Source organism: Aethalodelphis obliquidens, unplaced genomic scaffold (assembly GCF_003676395.1).
Source record: "Aethalodelphis obliquidens isolate GAN/ISIS:26980383/991018 unplaced genomic scaffold, ASM367639v1 scaffold31, whole genome shotgun sequence".
Lineage (NCBI taxonomy): Eukaryota > Metazoa > Chordata > Mammalia > Artiodactyla > Delphinidae > Aethalodelphis > Aethalodelphis obliquidens.
Genome location: NW_020837975.1, coordinates 13,859,042 through 13,881,005, shown reverse-complemented (window position 1 = coordinate 13,881,005; position 21,964 = coordinate 13,859,042). Strand labels below are relative to the sequence as shown.

The window sequence follows — 21,964 nt, the reverse complement described above, 5'->3', positions numbered from 1 at the left end:
CGATATAGTTAAACATACCTTTGAAAAACTCTGAAATCATCATCCCATTGCCAGGACTTAGGCCCCAAAAAGCTCAAAAGTCAATAGGATTAATTTCTGTTAATTTTCCTAGACAGTGAAGACTAAGTTCAAGTTCGAAGGAGGGGAGGTGTTGACAAGTAAAAGGATTTTCCTTCTTGTTTGCTATATTAGTCAATTTTGAGACAATTAAATGACTATATGTGATTTCACTGACCTAAGAAAAAACTCTGGTCTCGGGGAAAAGCTTTTACTATTTCGCCATCAAGCATAATGTTTGCTTTGGGTTTTTACTTTTTGCTTTGTCTTCAGGTATTTTATCAGATTAAATAAATTCTTTCATTCCTATTTCATTTACTATGAGGTATTTTTCGTTCATTTTAAATCATGAATTCAGGAAAAGCATCTAATATGATCTTTTCTCTCCCTTTTGTCTGTTAATAAGTTGAATTACGCCAGTTGATTTTTTTTTCAAATGGTATACTACTCGCATTAAGGAAATAAAACCAAACTTGGTTGTGATGTATTATCCTTTTTCTATATTGCTTGATTCAATCTGTGCAACCTCATTTGTGAGAGAAATTAAATGGTAATTTTCTTTTCTTGTAATTGTTGGGTTCTGGTATCAAGGTTACAGAGGACTTAATTGGCAAGTATATTCTCTTTCTCTATTTTCTAGAAAAAGTTATATAAGACAGGTATTATTTTTTTCTTAAATATTTGGAAGAATTCTCCAGTATAGCCTTTGGGCCTGGGGACTTCTTTGTGAGAAGATTTTTATATTAATTAAAATTTTCTATTTCTTGTTTCTCTTCTAACGACCTGTGTTTTTTTCTTAGGGATTTGTTCATTTCATCCAAATTTCCAATTATATTGATTAATTTGATCCTAATATTGCCTATTTTCTATTTAAAATCTGTAAGATTTGTAGTTTTTTGTAGTCCTTTTTAAATAAAATTTTTTTCTGTTTTTCTTATTAAACTTTCTAGAGATCTACCCCCATCCCTTTTTTTTCAAAGAAAAATGTTTTTTGTACATTTACATTGTTTTATTAATTTCTGTTCTTTACTATTTCCCTTTTTCTACTTTCTTTAGACAAAAAATATAAGTACTTGTATTACAATGGCCTTCAAGGTCTGGCACTAATCCACTCCCATGTTCCCCTTATCCCCAGACTCAATGACCTCATGGATCATCCTCCTCACTCACTCTAGCAACACGGGCCTGTTCTGGGTTCTTTCTTCCAAAATGCCAAGTGCATATTCATCTCAGAACTTTGCACTTGCTGTTCCCTCTGCCTAGGAAGCTCTTTCACTGGTTAGTCACATCACTTAGTCCCTCACGTCTCTGTCCAAACACTACTTCTCTGAGAGGCCTTTTTTGATAACCTTGTATAAAGTATGACCCTTCCATTGTCACTCTCTAACCCCTTAACCCGCTTTCCTACTTTACGGCACTTCTCAACACTTGATTTATTATAAATATGTAAATATTACATACATCTGTCTCTCCCCAGTTGCACTATAAATCCCATGGGAACAGGGTCTTTTGTCTTTTTTGTTTACTGCTATATTTATCTCCAGAGCCCCAAACAGTGCCTAGTTAATAAAGGTGCTAAATAAATATGCTCTGAATAAATGAATACATATGTTATTTTTCTAGTGCTTCTAACTAAAGGAGTCAGACAAGAAACATAAAAGGTTGAAATATCAGAAAAAAACAAAAATTATTATTTGTAGATTACCAGAAATTCCAAGGAATCAACACAAAATATCGGAGAAAATGTTAATAAGAAAACCAGCCTCATACAAGATGGATATATAAAAATCAGTAGTTTTCTCTTTTTTTTGCGGTACACGGGCCTCTCACTGTTGTGGCCTCTCCCGTTGCGGAGCACAGGCTCCGGACGCGCAGGCTCAGCGGCCATGGCTCACGGGTCCAGCCGCTCTGCGGCATGTGGGATCTTCCTGGACTGGGGCACAAACCCGTGTCCCCTGCATCGGCAGGCGGACTCTCAACCACCATGCCACCAGGGAAGCCCAAAAATCAGTAGTTTTCTTGCTTATTAGCCATAGTGAGATTAAAAATGTGAATAATTTACAATAGTGTCAAAAATATAAAACATAAACACTTTTAGGACAAGTTATGTTCCTGGATGGGGATACTCAATATTGCAAAGATATCAGTTCTTCCCATATTATCTATAAATACAACATCTTTTCAGTCAAAAACCCTAATGTGGTTTCTGAAATTGACAAACTGATTTTAGTTCTTCTCTAAAAAAAAGCCTAAAATAATTAAGAATTTTTTTGAAAAGAATAATGAAAGAAGATTTAGCTCTATAAAATATCAAAATGGAATAGTAAGCTAATATTATTAAAACTCGGCACTGGCATGGAAATGGACAAAAGGATCAATGGAGGAGAGAAACAGATTTGAATACACATGGGATTGTCTCAGAGGCTTCTCAAACTCATCCCTGACTCAACTGAAAGCAACACTTTCCTTTTTTATAAGTTCTCATTCTCCACTTGGTTACAAAAGTCAGAAACCCAGAAATCACCTTTATATTTTCCCCTCAAACCCAACAACCAATCACTCACCAAACCTAATATTCCTCAAACCCAACGTGTGGCCCGTCAGTAGATTTCACTACTTACATATCTCTCACAACTTCTATACCCGCTGCCACAATCCCCACAGGTTTCCCACATCCACTACTGCTCCTGCAAATTTGTTCTCCAAATTACAAGCAGCAGCATCTTTTAAAAATCACAAATGTGATGATATAAGTGTCACCTAAAACTCTTCAGTGCCTTCCAATGTTCTTAAGAGAAAAACCAAAATCCTTAATTTGGCCCCAAATATCTCATTAGTGGCTAAATAGACTCCAGACAGCTTCAACTGTCCTAGAATATACCCTTGAACAAAGAAATAATCTGGGGAAAAAACAGTCATTAAAAAAAAGAAGCTGGAACATAATACCTTGTTAATAAAATAACTGTAGAATACTCTTAACTCCATACAATTAGGCCCTTGCCTATGTTTCTGGTCTCATTTAACTCCGTGTTCAAGGATCTTCGACCGTACTTCTTCCCTTCTCTTCCCTTCCCTACTTCAGGATTTTCTCAAGTGTTGATTCCTATGCATGATTTCTCGTCACACTCCTACATAAAGTTACCTTCCCTATAGAATCCTCTTCTGAACTGTGGGAAAAGGTCAGATCTCTCCTACTCTATCAAAACAACAGAATTCTTCAGTTTTTATTATAATTTTAATTACCATTTATGTGAGTCTTTCCCTCCCTACTGTAAGTTCCATGACGGCAAGGCCCATATCTGTTCGCCGTTCATTCCCAAAACCTAGAATTGTGCCCAATAAATAATAGGTGCTCAGTAATTTTTTTAATGAATTAAATATTAATAAATTATTCAATAGAACTAAAACATAGTGATGCCTCCTGGAACAACTAGTGAAACTTAGTACAAGATCACCCAATCATCATGATTCAACTGCCTTAGTTACCCCTTCCCTTAGCAGGGAAAAGGAGGCTTCTTAGAATGTGAGATTATACACAATATGCTGTTTCTTCTTTTTTTGGCCGTGCCATGCAGCTTGCAGGATTTTAGTTCCCCGACCAGGGACTGAACTTACAGGCAGTGAAAGCACTGAGTCCTAACCATTGGATGGCCAGGGAATTCCCACAATATGCTGTTTCTAATGGATAAATTTGTTAAACTAATGAATTTAATTTTAACTCATCAGTTCAAAACCTCGGGGAAGTACTATGAGAAAGTACAGATTAAGTTCAAATGACTTTCCCCCTCCAGATTACACATTCAAAGATACATGTTCTAGTATGACTGAAGGCATCTGAAGTCTGATCACCCATTAATAAAATATTTTTCTATTCAGGAATATACAGATCTCAGTTCTCTATTATTTTAAGGCTTTACTTCTTCTAATGGAAAACAAGAAAATTCTTCTTAGTCTTTTAGTACTTACAAGTGAAGGGACTGTGAAAATCTGAACCGAGAGGTCTGCGATTGAAAACTCTCTGTCGTGGTCATCTGTCACATAATCACTCTGCAAACGCTCATAGTTCTATTAAGAAGGCAAAAAAAGGCAAGGAGTGCCAACTATCAGTTACAAAGAAAAGGCAAGCACTACTCACCAGAGTAGGTGCGGTGAAGAACTGGACAGACAGAGCAGTCACGGACACTGCTCGCTCGTGATCATCCTCCATAAAATCTCTCTGCAACTGCTGGTAATTCTAAACAACAAGGGGGAGATTCACCTCTAATCCACAATGACCAATGTTTAAGGATTATAATGAAATATCAGTGCTGGAGGAGTCAATAAGATATTCTATGAGAATGATAACTGGAATGTACCAACTAAACTCTGTGTAAATATCTATTCACTATACAATCTTCTTTAGCACAATGGCAGTTTGTGAGCTCAAATAGGAGTAACAGCTACTAAAATCCTGGGACATCACTGTACATGGGTGGAGCCAAATCACAGTAGCTTTACACTGTCTCTGATGAAACCACACTTTCATTACTTCTGGATGCCTATCAGAGTCACCTGATGGCTCTTTCAAAGTATACATGCTTGGGCCCCATTCTTGGTGAATCTGCTTCAGTAGGTTTGAGAATGGAACGCAAACACATGCATTTTGAAAGAGCTGCCCAAATGATCCTTGTATGTTTCCTTTGTTAATAACCCCTAATTCAGGTGAATAAAAAACCAAGCAGGTAGTTTAATCACATGCTGCTGAAAGGGAGAAGAACATAATTCAATAATATCAACAACCTAGAGTTATGATTCTTAAATCACATCCAAATATACAGGTAATTTCAACTAAAATTATCTTTTCTTACACAAAATTTAACAGGAATAACATAATTCAATGACATAGGTTTAAAGTCTTCATTTATCATTTCACATCATACACACTGCAGAGATGGATATTCACATTATCATGGCAGATGATAAACAAGAAAAACCTCACTGCTAGAATTTTATTCTACTGATGAAAGATAAAATGATCATTTATGAAGTTTCTTAGAATTTAAAATCAACGCATTGACATATTACTATCAGCTGTTAATTTTACAAACACTGGATGTAATCATGGACTACAGTTACTCTGTATATAACCTATTTTGTTAATCTTTAAAAGTGAGAAACTACTTACCTTTGCAAATCGAACAGCAAACAGTTTCTTGTATTTCAAATCCATAAGTAGACTGCTCATGAACAACTGATGATACACACTCCTAGCACCTTTCACAAAAAGAGCAGACGTTAAGATAAGGATATATCAAACAAGCCAAAAATTACATTTCCAAAGTTTTCATATGATCAACTGTATTTTAAGTGTCAAGAGCAACACTCTACATGTGTTCCTTAATCAGTTTTTCTAAATATATTTTTCAAACAAAACATAAAGGTGATTTAATTTGGATCATGGATCCCCAAATCTGTTTTTTCCCCAAAGAATAAGACTGCATGTGTTAATTCTAAAAACCATAAATATATTTATTAAATACCTCCCAAATGAAAAAGAAACTAACATCCCAATTACTTGTGTAAGTTCCCCTATACCTTAAAAGTAGTTGAGATACGTACCTTTCCACAATTTGGAATCACTAAGCATCAACCTATCCACTAGAGAAGAGTTTTCACCATTTGGCCCTTCTTGTAAACCAACTTGACATAAAATTCGGCGAAGACCATCTTAAAACAAGAAGAAAAGTAGTCAAGAAACAGTAACTTCAAATATTAAAATAAAATGACATATTAGTAGAAATTTTCAAATGGATCTACTATAGAGTCTTACTTTTTTTTTTAACTAAAGGTCAAATTTATTCAGAAAAAGTAAACATATTAACTTTTATTAACATGTTCACAAAATGGAGAAAAATTCCAAATCTTGCATTATACACCAACTCTTATTCCAGAATACCAAAATACATGTGTATCGGAATGGCAATGACCTCTTATGCTGTAAAGAATTTAAATAAACAACAAAGAACCCAAAAGCCACTGAAATAAATATGGTTCTTTAAGCATCTATGCTAATTAAACCAGGTTACAGTAAAATTGTTACATATCCCATGATAACTGAAGATACGTATAATATAAAATTGTACTACCATTTAAAAGAAAGAATACATTACCTCTGTACTTTAATATATACCAGTCCATTTTATTAACGTTATGCAAAATGTTCTTCATTAAACAAAAATACACTATGTACTTATGTATACCTACTATATGAGGGGTTTTGGAAGGCAAATTCCTTTATATTCTAAATGCTAAACTTAAAAACTATATATAAGCATTAACAAAACCAGAACTTTAATACCTTCTTGTTTCATATTTTATATTTAAAATCACTGTTTTTAAGTCTTCTACAAGCATGCAAAATAATTCGAAAAAAACCCCCCAAAATAGAGTAATTTTAAAATTTAAGAGTCACCAACTAGAAATTGTTTACAAGGCTAAAGAGAAAACTTTATATATGAATTAAATAATAGACAAGGTCTTTAAATTGTTGATGGTAAATAAATTTTCTCAAAGAAAATTTTCAGCAGAAAACTGATTCCTTGATACTATTCATTAATGCTGTAGCACAGTACTTGGCATACAGATATCCAATGGAAAACACCAAAGCCAAAAAAAAAAAAAAAAAAAGAGGATGAGTGAAATAATTGGAAAGACATTTAAATTAAACAAACACATTCTCCTAAATTTCCACACCCCCATATTTTCACCTGTCAATTCACAGTGTGGCAATACTCTTTCTAGTAGCCTTTTAATACAAACGTTTTAGAAATTTTCTTTATAGCAAACATTGGAATGTCATTATTCAAACCACCTCTCTTGCCTGAAGAACAGTATGACAGCTTAAATCTATTCCTAGTTTACTCTTCAGTGTTACAACAAACTTGTATTTTTGGCATTGGACGTGAAGGTTCTTAATTCTGTTTATCCCTACTTTTAAAAGATTATCTAATTTGTAGACTGGAAAAACAAAAACTCAAATACACAGTAACTTCAAATTTGCAAATTTTCAGAGTTGCAAATTATTAGTAACCACAAGTCATAGAAGTCAAAACAAAGACAGCCTTTAAACAGTTAATCATTTAGGTTTTATATACAGCAGCATTATGCAGCTTGCTTTGTGGAAGAGAATTCCACAGGATACACCATTAAGAAATAGGTTCTTTTATCAAGTTGGTAAGATTTAGGTTTCATTAGCGTATTATAGTCATTTACAATTGTTTAACCCACTGTTTCCTGCATTTATTTGAACACAGACTCCTCTGTATGCATATAAAAAGATCCCGTGGATCAAAATTGGGAAACAGATTTTTTTCTATATATAAAGATATTATGAGATGGTATTTTAAAACATGAAACTAAAGCAAAAAAATGGTTCCACTTGCTATTTTTTCCAAAACAGTTTTGCAAAGGCATATGAGCTCATTTTTAAGTCAATTAGCACAAGTATGAACCTACCTGAATATCCAATAATACTTCCCAGCCAAGACAAAAGTTTCAAACCAAAATTCTGATGTGCGACAATAGACGAATGCATAACTTGAACTTTGAGTGGCTTTGTCTGTCTACTGGTATTTCTCTTAAAAAGAAATGGCAGGATGAAAAAACAAACTTAAAAAGGCTATTTTAGAGAAAGAAGTTAACATTTTTATTTAATATAGCTACACTCTCATCATTATAGGGGAGTTTTTCATGTATGTATGTAAGAAAAATACCATGTGGCTTGCTTTACTCAGATTCTAATTTTCTAGAAGGAATCTTAGGATTCTTACAAAAAAGTAAGAAGTTACAGCTTTAAGTAACCTGAATTTTTGGTCTTATATTTGAAAATCTGCCCCACCAATTATAAATTATTTAAATGCTTAAATTGGCTTTATGTCTTTAAACTAATTTTTAATGTAATTACACACTAATTTAAATAAGTTACTTCATTGCACAAATGTGATGTTATCAATACTTTAAAAAGATTGTAGTAAATACACACAAAACTTTCCAACTTAACCATTTTTAAGTGTGCAGTTCTGTAAAGCACACATTGTTGTATAACCAGTCTCCAGAACTCTCTGTCTTGCAAAACTAAAACTCTGTACCCATCAAACACTCCAGGTACTTCATACAAGCAGAATCATACATTATTTATAATATCTTTTTGTGACTAGCTTATTTCACTTAGCATAATGTCCTCAAGGTTCATCCACACTGTAGCATGTATCAGAATTTTCTTCCTTTTTAAGGCTAAATAATATTCTATTGTATGTATATAGACTTCGTTTATCCATTCATCCATTGATAGACACTAAAGTTTCTTCTACCTTTTGTCTACTGTGAATAATGTTGTTATGAACATGAGACCCTGCTTTCAATTCTTTTGTGTATATACCCAGAAGCAAGACTGCTGGATCATATGGCAATTCTATTTTTAATTTTTAGAGGAACCACCATACTGTTTTCCGTAGTGGTCGCACCATTTTATATTCCTACCAATAGTGAACGAGGGTTCCAATTTTTCCATATCCTTGCTGATACCTGTGATTTTCTGTTATTGTTTTGTTGTTGTTGTTGTTTGTTTTTAATAGCCATCCAAATGGATATGAGGTGGTATCTTATTGTGGTTTTTACTTGCATTCCCCTAGTGATTAGTAATACTGAGCATGTTTTCCTGTGCTTTGGCAATCTGCATATCATCTTTGGATAAATGTCTATTTAAGTCTATCAAAGCTTTTAATTTAACATGTTTTCCCCCCTTTTCCTTTTTTGCTTGGATCATCTTTCTACCCACTAGTTCATCCCATCTCCATAACCCACATTAACACAGTACACCTTTGCATACTTTATCCATCTATATGTATTATATATGTACTCATTTATAAAGGTTTTTATTTGATTTACAAAAAATGGGATACTACACATATTCTGTCGCATCTTTGTGTTAACAGTTTTTTTGTTGTTGTTGTTAATGACTCAATAATATTCTGTGGTGTGGATTTATTTAGACATTCTTTAGAGAAGGGCATTCATAGTCTCTTTGTTTACAGTCTTCAATGACTATAAAAAAACGAAGTACTGAACATCTCTGTACACACACTAACTGGTGTTTATATTTTTACAGGATAAATTCCTAAGAGAGATTATAGATGCTACTAAATTGTTTTCCAATTATGTGGTAGCAATTTATTTTTACACAAGTATTTCTGTTCTCTGCATCTCTGCCAGCAAGGTACTTTATCACTCTAATTTCTCCATCTTGTTGGGTATGAAATCTCTGTCACTTTACTAAACTAGGTAGTTTGAGTCTCTTTTTACATATATTTACCACCTAGATCTTCTCTGTTGTGATCGTCTTTTCATACCCTATGTCCATTTTTCTATTTTGTTGTTTGCTCCTTACCTGATAATCTATGAGTGCTCTGTTTATCATAAACATTAAATGTCTATCCTTTGTGTTAGAAATAATTTTTCTAAATCTACTGTCTATTGACATTTTTTATAATATTTTGCTATGCAAATTTTTTATGTAGCCAAAGATAAGTTCTTTTCTAACTCCTGGGGTTCTAGTCTTGGTTAAGAAGCTCTCCTCCTCCCTTAGAATGTACTTGTTTCCTAGATTTTCCTCATACTAGTATCTATTTCTGGACTTTCTATTCTATATTATGCATATAGTATATCTATACAGACACTACCAGAGATTACAAGTACTGATTTTTTAGGGAAAAACTGTAATAACACTGTGAAGCAACAAATGTAAAGGGAAAAAAAACACCTCCTTTACCTGGATTCATCTACTGTAAACATTCTATTCCAACTGCTTTATCATTTGCACATTATCTTTCTTTCTCCACACACACACAAGCATTAAAAAAAAAAAAAAAAAAAAACCACTGAAGGTTAAGTTATATGCATAATGTCCCTTTATCCCTAAAAACTTCAGTATACATTTCCTAAGAATGGGAATGTTCTTTTTATACAACCACAGTATAGTTTCTGATGTATTATTAAATTGGGTATGTCCAGTTATCAATAAAGAATTTCTTGAATAAGACACAAACTCATGAAGAGAAAAATATATTTTGCTACATTAAAATTAAAGCTTTTGCTCAAGGAGAAGCATCACAAATAAGCTTAAAATAAGTCACATATTAGGAAAAGATACTGCAACAAAAGATCAGGATTCAGATTATGTAAAGAGCCCCTACAAATGAGTAAGAAAAAGACAAGTAACCTAACAACAAAAAAATGGGTAAAGGGTATGAACAAGAAATTCACAGAAAACTTAAATGACCAATACAATAAATATGAAATAAGATACTCAGTAATCAAGGCAGTGCAAATTTAATTGATGAGATGCCATTCATACACATCAGGTTGGCAAAATTTTAAAAATCTGACAATATATAGTTTTGACAAAGCGGTAGAGATATGGGAACTCTACTTTGATGCTGGCTGGAATGTATATTGGTACCACCATTTTGCAGATTAACTTGGCAAAATCTAGTATAGCTGAAAATGCTCAAAAGCTAACAACTCAGAAATTCCATTTCTTGGTATATACCCTAGAGAAACTTTTGCTTCTATGCAACAAGAGGACAAAAAAATGACCACAGCAGGACTGATAGTTATAGGAAAAAATTGGAAATATCCTAATTGTCCATCAACTGGAGAATGGAAAAATTATGGTACAGTCATCAATGGAATACTTACAGATACATGTATCAACACAGATAAATCTATAAACAACACTGAAATGAAAAGGCAAATTGCAATATAATATATTCAGTATGAATCTTGTTATATAATGTTTAAAGACTTCCAAATCAATACATATAATATGGATAGATATTTAACAGATGAAATATAAAGGCATGTATGAAAACGAAAGATAAATTAATGAAAGTAGTTATCTCTAGGGAAGGAGGAAGGGGAATGGGATTTAGAAGGGATAATACAAGGGCCTCTATACTATTTTATTTATTTAAAATACTTATGAAGAAAATAAGGTATAATGTAGCACACAGGCATTTACTGTTATATCTATTTTCATCTGTATATTTAAAATATTTCACAATATATAAAATTATATTTTAAAAGGACATTTACATAAAACGCAGTTACATGGAATAGTTAAAAACAATAAATTATAACTTTTAAAAATAAATCTAAATGTGGGGAATAGTTTTCTTTCAGATAAATTATACACTAAATGCTATCAGGATATGCAGCATACCTTGCTATTAGGTACCAAGAAACAACTTCCCTTGAATTCTAATCTTGGTGCTAAAGGCCAGTTTAATTCCTAAAAAGTAATGTGAAACCCTATCAAAAACAAAACAGAAAGCAAAAAACTTTCTAAGACATCTCTGATAAAAAAATAAGACAACAGAAATATATACATATATATCTCATCTAAACATTCATTTTCTGTATCAATCTTACGTAGTTTAAAAAAAAACTAGATAAAGCAATAAGCAATGGTCAGGTAACATATATTTAAACATGATTTTTTTTTTTTGCGGTACGCGGGCCTCTCACTGTTGTGGCCTCTCCCGTTGCGGAGCACAGGCTCCGGACGTGCAGGCTCAGCGGCCATGGCTCACGGGCCTAGCCGCTCCGCGGCATGTGGGATCTTCCCGGACCGGGGCACAAACCCGTGTTCCCTACATCGGCAGGCGGACTTTCAACCACTGCGCCACCAGGGAAGCCCCTAAACATGATTTTTGATTGATGTGGCTTTACATTCAGGAAGGCAGAAAAATGTGTTCATACACACCAAAATGTGGGATTAGTTTTATACTAATAAAAAATAAGAGTGTAGACATATTCTTAAATTACTTACCACAATTACTGATTTTGCTTGTTCACAATACTGGAAGTCTCCATATCGAACAGACCTACGTCCCTGTAAATAAAGATATTTGAAATTAACTTGTAAAAATATTTATATTCAGTATTAATAACTTTTGAAACAGTAAACAAACACAGTGTCATCTGAGCACATAACAACTCTGGTCAATTTTTTTTTTTTTTTTTTTTTTTTGCGGTACGCGGGCCTCTCACTGTTGTGTCCTCTCTGGTTGCAGAGCACAGGCTCCGGACACGTAGGCTCAGCGGCCATGTCTCACGGGCCTAGCTGCTCCGCGGCATGTGGGATCTTCCCGGACCGGGGCATGGACCCATGTCCCCTGCATCGGCAGGCGGACTCTCAACCACTGCACCACCAGGGAAGCCCTGGTCAATTTTTAATATCTACAATGTTTATTCTATTCATTAATTAAAAAGTAAATCAAAATATTTTCCTTCAAAGCTATCCTAACATTTTTCAAGCCATTAATAAGTTCAAGTTGTTATCCTTGAACAACACAACATTTATTCTTCTAGGCTGCTATCATTTCTATTTTCATAACTGAATATTTCTAACCACTGTGTAGGATGAGAGCAACTGTATCTATGTTTCCTCCTAAACTTTCTGACAACAGCTTACAGTTATACCCAATATATATTTGGGTCAATATTCATATGAAATTAAAGAAAAATAGCCTAGATATATATACCTGTAACTCAATTTTCTAGGATAACTTATCTGTATTAAAAGTTTATTATGTGACATCAATATAATGAAATTACTTACATCTCGATCTACTGTAGTTGCAAAGCCAATGGCTTCTTTTTGTGTACAGTTAACAGCTTTCTGAAGAGTATAAATAACTTGTTCATAGGTATGAACCTCATCATTAAACAGCATGCAATAGTAGGTGTCACTCTTCTCTCTGTGGGATAAAACATTAATTATATATTATCTGCATTATCACCTTGCTCCAGGATGATTTATTAAGAGCACAGTTTGTTCTAGGGAACGTGCTAGGTACTAGGCACATACCTGTAATGAAGCCATCTGTGGTCCCCACACTCTATGACACTACCGGATGGTGGGAAAGATAGATACTATACATATAATCTATGTGAATTGGCTTTTATCAAGAAGAATAGGATGCTAGAGTGGGATAAAACCAGTATGGGAGTTCAGAGAGCTGCCAAAGAAGTAATTTGAGAGCTGAAGTCAGAATTGGCTATCAGTGGTGCTCAATTGGGGGCAATTCTCCTCTACCCTCCATAGATGACCACTGGACAATGTCTGGAAACTTTTGGTTGTCATGACTGGGGTGGGAGTGCCACTGGCATCCAGTGGGTAAAGGTCAAGGATGCTGCTAAAAATTCTACAGTCCACCAGTTAGAGCCCATAATATCTGGCCCCCAAAGCCAACAGTACGAAGGTTGAGAAACCATGGGCTAGAAGAAAGTGAAAGCAAAGGACCTGAGGTGGCAAAAGTAAATACTGGGAGCTGGAGCACAGGGAGGAAGGAGGAGATTAGTCTGGAGATAGGCAGAAATCTTAAAGACCTTGTAATGGATTTCGATTTTGCCATCCTAAGGGCAATCAAAGATTTGAAAGAGTGAAATAGGAGCTATGGTCAGATTTGTCTTAAAGTTCACTTTGGCTATATGTGGAGAATGGATCATGAGAGACACGAGTGGATATGGCAGTCTAGTTAGGGACGTCATGTTGTCCAAGGATGAAATTAACGCAATTTGGACTAGGATAGTAGTAATGGAGATGAACAGAAGTAAACAACTTGAGAGAGGGAGAACCAGCTGGACCTGAAATCTAAATGGATATGCGTGACTCAGGTTTTTGGGTAGATGAAATGCCATTTACTAAGATGGGAAAACATTACAAGAGACGCAAGTTAGATTCTTTTCCCTTCTATGCTGGTGGTCCCAAACTTACAATGGAACAGAAAAATAAAAACACAACTCTTCTATTCTCTACGGTCTAAATTTGGATCTCAGATTTAGATCTTAGTTGGTCCCCAACTCAAAATACATGAAGATAAAGTCATGAGGTAACTAAGCCATTATCAACATTTCCAAAAAAGGAATACTAACTCCTCATTTTACTAAAAAACAACCTACAACCTAATTATTTGGAACACTGTTGAGAAAGCAAAAAAGAAACACCACCAATGTCCTTTAGACTCTCACTTGTATTCAACCTTAACTGTGAATACAATTCCTACAAGCTTGGCTAGAATTAAAAGTAGAAGAGAAGGCTGCTTGAGGCAAGCACATTCATGCAGAAAAGTAAGCCCTTAACCTTAAGTACAGCTATAGCAGAATCCAGCTCTCTGGTCACAAATTTGCAATCTCCTCAATAATCTAAGAACAAATGGTAAAAATGTTAGATGTACTCTAAAAGAAGCACGAAGTGTAGAATAAATTTTATACAAATTTAGAATCAAAAATGGTTAAAATTGAATTTGTGTATTTAGTCAAACCAGAAAACTCACTTAGATCAAAGTGCTCATTCCCTAATCAAATCTCATACACAAACAAAAAGAATAGTAGAGTTAACTTAACAGCTTTATCACACAAAGAAGAGAAAAATGTCTGTGCTTGAAACCGTGGTAGAGCCTTGATGTGGCTAAAATATGGCTATAAATCGGTGAAATCAACAGGGAAAAACCTCTACCAATTAAATGGCTCACACATATTTAAAAACTATATAACCAAGGTTATTATTATGCTGAAAACTAATTATTAAAAACGATTATGTTCTATCCTAGCTGTATTAAAGTTAATTTGAGGAATTAGAATCAAAATGCTTAAAATTGAGTGTGAGCAAATACAAATACAAGGAATAAACGGGCTGTACTTACACCATCTCTAAATCTGGTGGCAATTCACTTTCCTTTTCCCAGGTTAATATCTCTACTGCATACCGAAACATAATAGCAAAAATGTTATAAGTTCTTGCAATCACATCTTCTGATAAATGCACAAGAGGATCCTGAAAGAACAGAAAAAAAAAAAACGCAACCATGTTAAATGTACATTAATTCTCCTTTTTCCCATTCTGCCTCCCTCCTCAAAACACTACTGTAAAAAGCTGACATCTTCCAGCTTCAGCTTCTCTTCAATTTGATCCTATACGTTACATCTCAGCAAATCAAACTTCCTAAAACATTCTCTTCATAATAATCCACAATCCTGAATCATATGAACCACAATATTCCACGGCACTCCAATGCCTAACAAATAAATCTAAAAATTTTAGAATGGCATTCTAGGATCTTTAAACCTAACATCAAACCATGGTTACAGCTTCACATCCCTCTAATCCCCAATTTCCAGAATAAACAAAGGAATGTTATCTAAGGATGGACAAGTAATATTTAGTTTTATAGGTATAAAGGAGAACCTGATTTTGAGGATTCTAAAGGGGAGAAGTCAACAAGGTCAGAAAACTGCTCCTCGATGTTGTTAAGAATCACTCACTTTCTCTCAGCGAGTCAAGCTGTGTATGTATTTAACAGAGAACTTTGTATATTAGACTTAACAGTGAGTAAGTCACTAAATTTCAAGGTTAATGTAAAAAAGTATTACTATAAACATACTCTAAGGTTATCTTTCAGTCAAGGTTGGCAAAATGTTTTACACAATCTAATCTTAATGCTTTATCAAATCTAAACATGTTATTTAGCTTAATGGCTAAATAGTGTTATATTCATCTCTCAATAAGAAAATCAATATATTCCAACATCATTGAATGGGAACCAGTACATTCTTGAAAATATACATAAGGATACAGAACATTTCTGTGCATCTTCACCAAGGATCAGCTTAGTGGAACTGATATAAAACAAATGGAGAAGGAGAATAATGTCAAGGATGAAGGAAAAAAGACAAAGATTCCTAAAGGAGATGGGTCTAGGGCTTAAAGAATGTAAGAAGTAAGAAAAAGATTTTCCAAAGTCTTATAGCACTTTTTACCTACAACTCTTCTCAATAAACTGCTTTATATGTCCCATCAAAAAAAAATTTTTTTTATACTGCTACCAAGGTTTGCTACTATTTCTTATGGAGACTTTAGAAGTTAACATGGCAAAACCACCTGCTACAAAGAAGGTACTGGAACTGGTACCTTCTGGCGATTCATAAAAGAGTGGCTATTAATCATAATACAAACCTCACACTGTACTAAAATAGAAAGTAGAACCAAAACTCAGTTTTCTTCGTGATACTATCTCACTATACAGTCATTCCATTTCTTACAATTAAATCCCATAATACAAGACATTTAGAGGATTGAAGAATTATGATAAACAGGATATATAAGAATTAAATGGTGTTGGGACAGAAACAACTGCCAATTCTTGAGAATCCAAGCCAGCAGTGTCCAAACTCTGTTCTAAAAATCCCAGGGCCTGGTAGAGATGTTTCCTATTTGAAATACACACCAGTTTAAAAACATATGATTATCCATATTTTAATTATTTTTTTATTTTTTTGCGGTACGCGGGCCTCTCACTGTTGTGGCCTCTCTGGTTGCAGAGCACAGGCTCCAGACGTGTAGGCTCAGCGCCATGGCTCACGGGCCCAGCAGCTCCGCGGCATGTGGGATCTTCCCGGACCGGGGCACGAACCCGTGTCCCCTGCATCGGCAGGCGGACTCTCAACCACTGGCGCCACCAGGGAAGCCCATGATTATCCAAATTTTTAAATGGCCTATGGATATAGATTCTTCTGCCATCTTTGTATGCACATGTTAACTTCTTGAAAATGGGTTACTGATTAAAAAACATTATTTCTGAAGTGAAGAGATGCTAGGCTGTGCAAGCCTACTCATGTACAACGGTAAATTAAACATTATTTGAATAGACTTCTGTTCCAAGTGCTCGTATCACAGCATAAGTCAGTTGGAATGAGAAAATAAATAACCATCTTATCCTATGTTGTATTATCTAAGACTAATAATTGTTTTTCGTGACATTTATGTTAGAGAATGCAAGCCTTCATGAGTCAACTTTGATTTATTCTTCTTCCAAACTAGAAGAATAGCATGCTGTTAAAAAGGTTACCTGTGGTTGGGACTTCCCTGGTGGTCCAGTGGTAAAGAATCCGCCTTATGATGCAGGGGATGCGGGTTTGATACCTGGTCAGGGAACTAAGATCTACATGCTGCAGGGCAACTAAGCCCATGCGCCACAATACTGAGCCCGCGTGCCACAAACTACGGAGCCCGTGCGCTCTGGAACCTGCGCGCCATGATTACAGAGCCCACGCGCCCTGGAGCCTGCATGCCACAACTAGAGAAGAGAAAACCTGCCACCACAACTAGAGAGAAGCCCACGCACTACAATGAAGAGCCTGCGCGCTGCAACGAAAGGTCCCGTGTGCAGCAACTATACCCAATGCAGCCAAAAAAATCAATCCATCTTAAAAAAAAAAAGAAAAAAAAGTAAGCACATATTATAATAGAGTTTAACTGTTGTCATATGCAAATAAGGTATGAATGAGGGTTTTCTCCACACTGCCCAACTAAAACTAGAAATAAACTAGAAACCAAAGTTATGAATCGACTTTCTAACAAGAAATAATATACATTCCAACTTATAAAAAATAAATTCATTAGTAATACTGCTTTTATCTGTTTATTATTGGGATTTCTTAATTAAAATTTTATTTAAAAAAATTCCACTGCCAAAAAATGTTTTCAAAAACCAGTATACTGTACTGTCAGAATTGTCTATACTACCTAGGTTTAAAGCCCAGCTCTAGCACTTACTGTGTGGGACACTGTAGGCAAGTTTCTTAATCTAAGACTCAAGCTTCCGCAGCTATAAAATATGGGTAACAGTAGTATTTATCTCACAGGGTTGTTCTGAGAATTAAATGATATAAACCAAGAATCGTATTTAGTATGATATTCAGCTACTAGTTACCACTGATCTGTATTCAAATGGGATGAAAGCAGCATTGATAAGTGAAAATTTCAGATAAAAAATTTTTCACTGAGGTTGTTCATTCAGTTAATATACGTTATTGAATTAAATTTCATTCCAAAAAGGATTTACAGCAACTTTTTTTGGCCAAGTGCAGCTTGTGGGATCGTAGTTGCCCGACCAGGGATTGAACCTGCACTATTGGCAGTGAAAACATGGAGTCCTAACCACTGGACCTCCAGGGAATTCCCCTTCAGCAACTAGAATACATCCAGTGTAATAAAACAGTATTAAAAAATAGATATACAAAGCAGGTAAAATGAAAATAAAGGAAGTAAAATAAACTGAAGTCAAGATAACATCTATTTATAAATGCCAATCATATAAATTTCCATACAGCTACTACAGACAAGCTGTTTTCAAGATGCCCCAACAAAAGGAAACACAGTCAGTTACGAGACTCACACCAAGAGAAACGTAACATTTCCTAATGCAGAGACCTAAGACAAATTTCTTATGGTTTTTATAAAGATCAACAAAGGAGACACTAGGAAAGGTACCATCCCACCAGCCTCTGTACTCACCCCCCATGCTCAAGGGCCCATTTGGAAAACTAGTTGGGCATTTATTGTCACGGTGATGGAAGATGCTATTACCATTTAATGAGTGGGAATTAGGTACAATAAACACAGTGCTTCTGACAGTGTATACCTGGAGTCAGTAAAGTTTTTCTATAAAAAGTCACTAAGTATTTCAGTTTTTGCAGGCTACAGGGTCTCTGTCATAGCTACTCAGTTTTGCTGTTGTAGTGGAAAAGCAGCTATAGATAATACATGAACAATTAAGCGTGGCTATGTTGCAATAAAATTTTATTTATGGATAATGAAATTTGAATTTCACATAATCTTCACATGCCACAAAATACTACCCTTATTGATTTTTCTTCAACTATTTAAAAATATAAAAACCATTCTTGGATTATGGTGGTGCCAGTAACACGTTGCAGACAAGATCCGGCCTGTGGGGCCAGGGTTTGCTGATCCCTGGCCTGTACAATGTAGAATGTCCCACCCCAAATGCCACAAGTTGAGAAGACCTGTGGAACTTCTAAACACTACCCCAACAGAAGTATATAATAAAATTTTTTACAACTTTTTCTTAAGATGTAGGCTGAATGTATAACAAAAAAATTACATTCAATAAAAACAATCCTATGACAGGCTAAAGAGGTTCATTTCAAATATTATATAGCTTTCTTCCATTTCAAGCATAAAATAGAAAAACCCTAGATAATGTATGGATTTAGTGAGTGGGGACCAGGTATGCTAAATATAATGTTATCTGTTATCTTTTTAATATCTTATAGTCTTCTCGAAGACTTCATTTCTCTTAACTGAATTCTTAAATAGGAATTAAATGGCAAAGTCTGGAGGTTCGATTCTCTGTCAAGTTGCTGGAATATATATTCTCCAGGCAGAACCATACAATTTCAGCCAGGCAGGTTATTTTGCTGGCATCTTCTAAAAATTCAGGAAACTAACCAAAGTCTTCATTATTTGATAGCTACCCTGCTAATATATGAGGATAAAGCCAAGAGAGTAACTGCAGGCAGATTCATAAGTTTTCTTAGAAAATTTAAAGCGAACAATCTGGTGGTATCTAGTACATTCATAATGTTGAGCCACAATCACCTCTATCTAGTTCTAAAACATTTCTATCACTTCAACAAAGTAAAACCCCTTACCCATTAGGCAGTTTTTCTCCATTTTTCCCTTCCCTATTCCCTGGCAACCACCAGTCTGTGTTCTCTACAGATTTATTTATTCTGGATATTTCACATAAATGGAATAATACAGTATGTGACCCTTTGTGTCTGGCTTCTTTCACTTATCCTGATGTTTTGAAAGTTCATCCACGTTGCAACATGTATCAGTACTTCATTCCTTTTTACAGCTAAGTAATATTACACTGTATGTTTATCCATTTGCATACTGATAGACATTTTGACTGTTTCCACCTTTTGGCTATTATGAATAATGCTGCTACTAATGTGTGTGCATGTACTTATTTGAATACTTGTTTTTAATTCTTTTGGGTATATACCTAGAAGTGAAATTACAGGCTTACATGGCAATGTTTAACATTTGAGGAATAGCCAAACTGTTTTCCACAGTGCTAAATCATTTTGCATTCCCACTAGCACTGTACAGAGTTCCAGTTCCTCTACAGCCTCGCCAACACCTATTTGCCACTTTTTTGATTACAGCCATCCTAGTGGGTGTGAAGTGGTATCTCACTGTGGTTTTGATTTACATTTCCCTAATGACTAATACTCTTGAGCATGTTTTCATGTGTTTGTTGGTCACTTGTATTATATCTTCTTTGGAGAAATGTCTATTCAGGTCCTCTGGCCACTTTTAATTGTGTTTTTTGTTGTTGAGTTGTAAGATATATATTCTGGATACCAGACACTTATCAGATATGACTTGCAAATATTTTCTCCCAGAGTCCTGAAGTTTTACACTAGCTTTCAATTTTTTTTCAAAAGCAAAACCATTTTTTCCAAATATGTCTTTGTTTGCCTTGCTTATATTTTTATATACAGAATGCCAACCCAGTATGTAAGAGATAAAAACAGAGCTGCTCCAATTGCAGTGGAGAAATCTGAAACCCTGATCACTTGGCATCTCTCTGTAGCAAATCCTAGAGCACATGCACAAAGCAAATGAAACACAAATATATGTTTTCTATAGCACTGAATCATTCTGCACAAATTTTCATCTGTCTAAAACACAGTGAAACACAGTCTAAAAGATACTGTCCTACACCATAAGTTCTCTGGTCGTTCTGTTAAAATATCTGAGACCAGGAAGACATGTGCACTCGGAAGGACTATTAATGTCCACTTGCCCCAAATCGGTATCAGACCTACTTACAAACAATGCATAAGTTCTTTTAATGTACCCACCTCTCTGCCATTTAAAATTAAAATCTGAAATAAGGATCTTAAATCAAACATCAGATTGTCACAAACAGCAGAGTTTCAAGTATTTGTTTAGTGAGAGCCCATTATATCATTACAAATATCATTTAGAGAAAAATAATAAAGGATCAACAACAATTTTAGAAAGCACATATTTACAGCTGGAATGAGTGTAACTTGTACTGAGCTATCATCCCAGTGTTTGGTCTCATCACATATCCAATGACATTGATTTACCAGGAGATGATGAGTAGGATTGGCTGCCATATAGGACTACAGAAAAAAAAGGTATCTGATCTACAAAGTCTTAGTCACAACACAAACAAAAACCAACTAAGTTAACTGATCTACATATATAGGAAAAATAATCCCTTTAATAATAAATGAGGACTTAAAAAAACTCATATATGCTTAAAATAAAACAAACAAATGCAAAAGTCCAAATTAAATTAAATTTCTAGAATTTCAAGTGTGTTCTACTAGTACTGGTATGCCATCCATAAAATGCAAAAAACTTTCGAAGTATATACTTGGTCACTGTTAATAGTGAGAGGACTATTGATATTTTACTTATCCATTGCTATATTATAACCTAATTCTTATGTCTGAAAATATTTCAAACACATGGTTAAGACAGTATTTCCTTAGGAACAATTTTGTGAAAATGTTTTTACCTCTTCTTCCTCAATTTCAGAGGTGTTAAGTTCATGTTTCTGACAGTAAGGACCCTCTTTCCAAGCTTCAGTATCACCACAGTCACAGAAACCTCCACCTCCTGATGTTGTCATCTTGAAAAAAAATTGTAAAGTATCTTGTCAATAAGTATTTACTGAGGTCTACTGGATTATAAATAGGAATATCAAGTGCTAAGGAAATAACGTTGCTGAAGTGTTAATTTCTTTGGAGGGATAAAATTAAATAAAATGCCAAACCTCTCAATGTTTTAAAGCTGATTTTAAATAAGCCTATAGGCTAATTTAAGTGATTTCAAAATAAAATAAGCTATTCTGTAGTGTCTAGCAAGCTACAGCTATTTTAAAGAGGTAAAATATGTCCACTTGCATGACTTCCTAATTAGGAAAATAACAAGGGCTTTCTTGCTAGGTTTTGGCTA

The 21,964-nt window shown here is 34.7% G+C and overlaps 1 protein-coding gene across 8 annotated transcripts in view; it reads right to left on the bottom strand.

Moving 5' to 3' along the window:
* UBR2 (ubiquitin protein ligase E3 component n-recognin 2) overlaps positions 1-21,964 on the bottom strand; it is a 116,229-nt gene that overhangs the window by 57,762 nt on the left and 36,503 nt on the right. For 5 of the 8 annotated variants that reach the window (XM_027127269.1, XM_027127268.1, XM_027127262.1 and 2 more), the window contains exons 4-11: positions 21,525-21,638; positions 14,802-14,932; positions 12,716-12,854; positions 11,924-11,986; positions 7,552-7,672; positions 5,656-5,763; positions 5,222-5,310; positions 4,024-4,122 (exon numbers count right to left, since the gene is read on the bottom strand). In XM_027127269.1, coding sequence (XP_026983070.1) covers positions 4,024-4,122; positions 5,222-5,310; positions 5,656-5,763; positions 7,552-7,672; positions 11,924-11,986; positions 12,716-12,854; positions 14,802-14,932; positions 21,525-21,638 — 864 coding nt within the window. Of the gene's footprint in view, positions 1-4,023; positions 4,123-4,192; positions 4,292-5,221; positions 5,311-5,655; positions 5,764-7,551; positions 7,673-11,923; positions 11,987-12,715; positions 12,855-14,801; positions 14,933-21,524; positions 21,639-21,964 lie in introns of all 8 variants that reach the window. The other 3 variants (XM_027127263.1, XM_027127266.1, XM_027127267.1) reach the window with 2 other exon arrangements.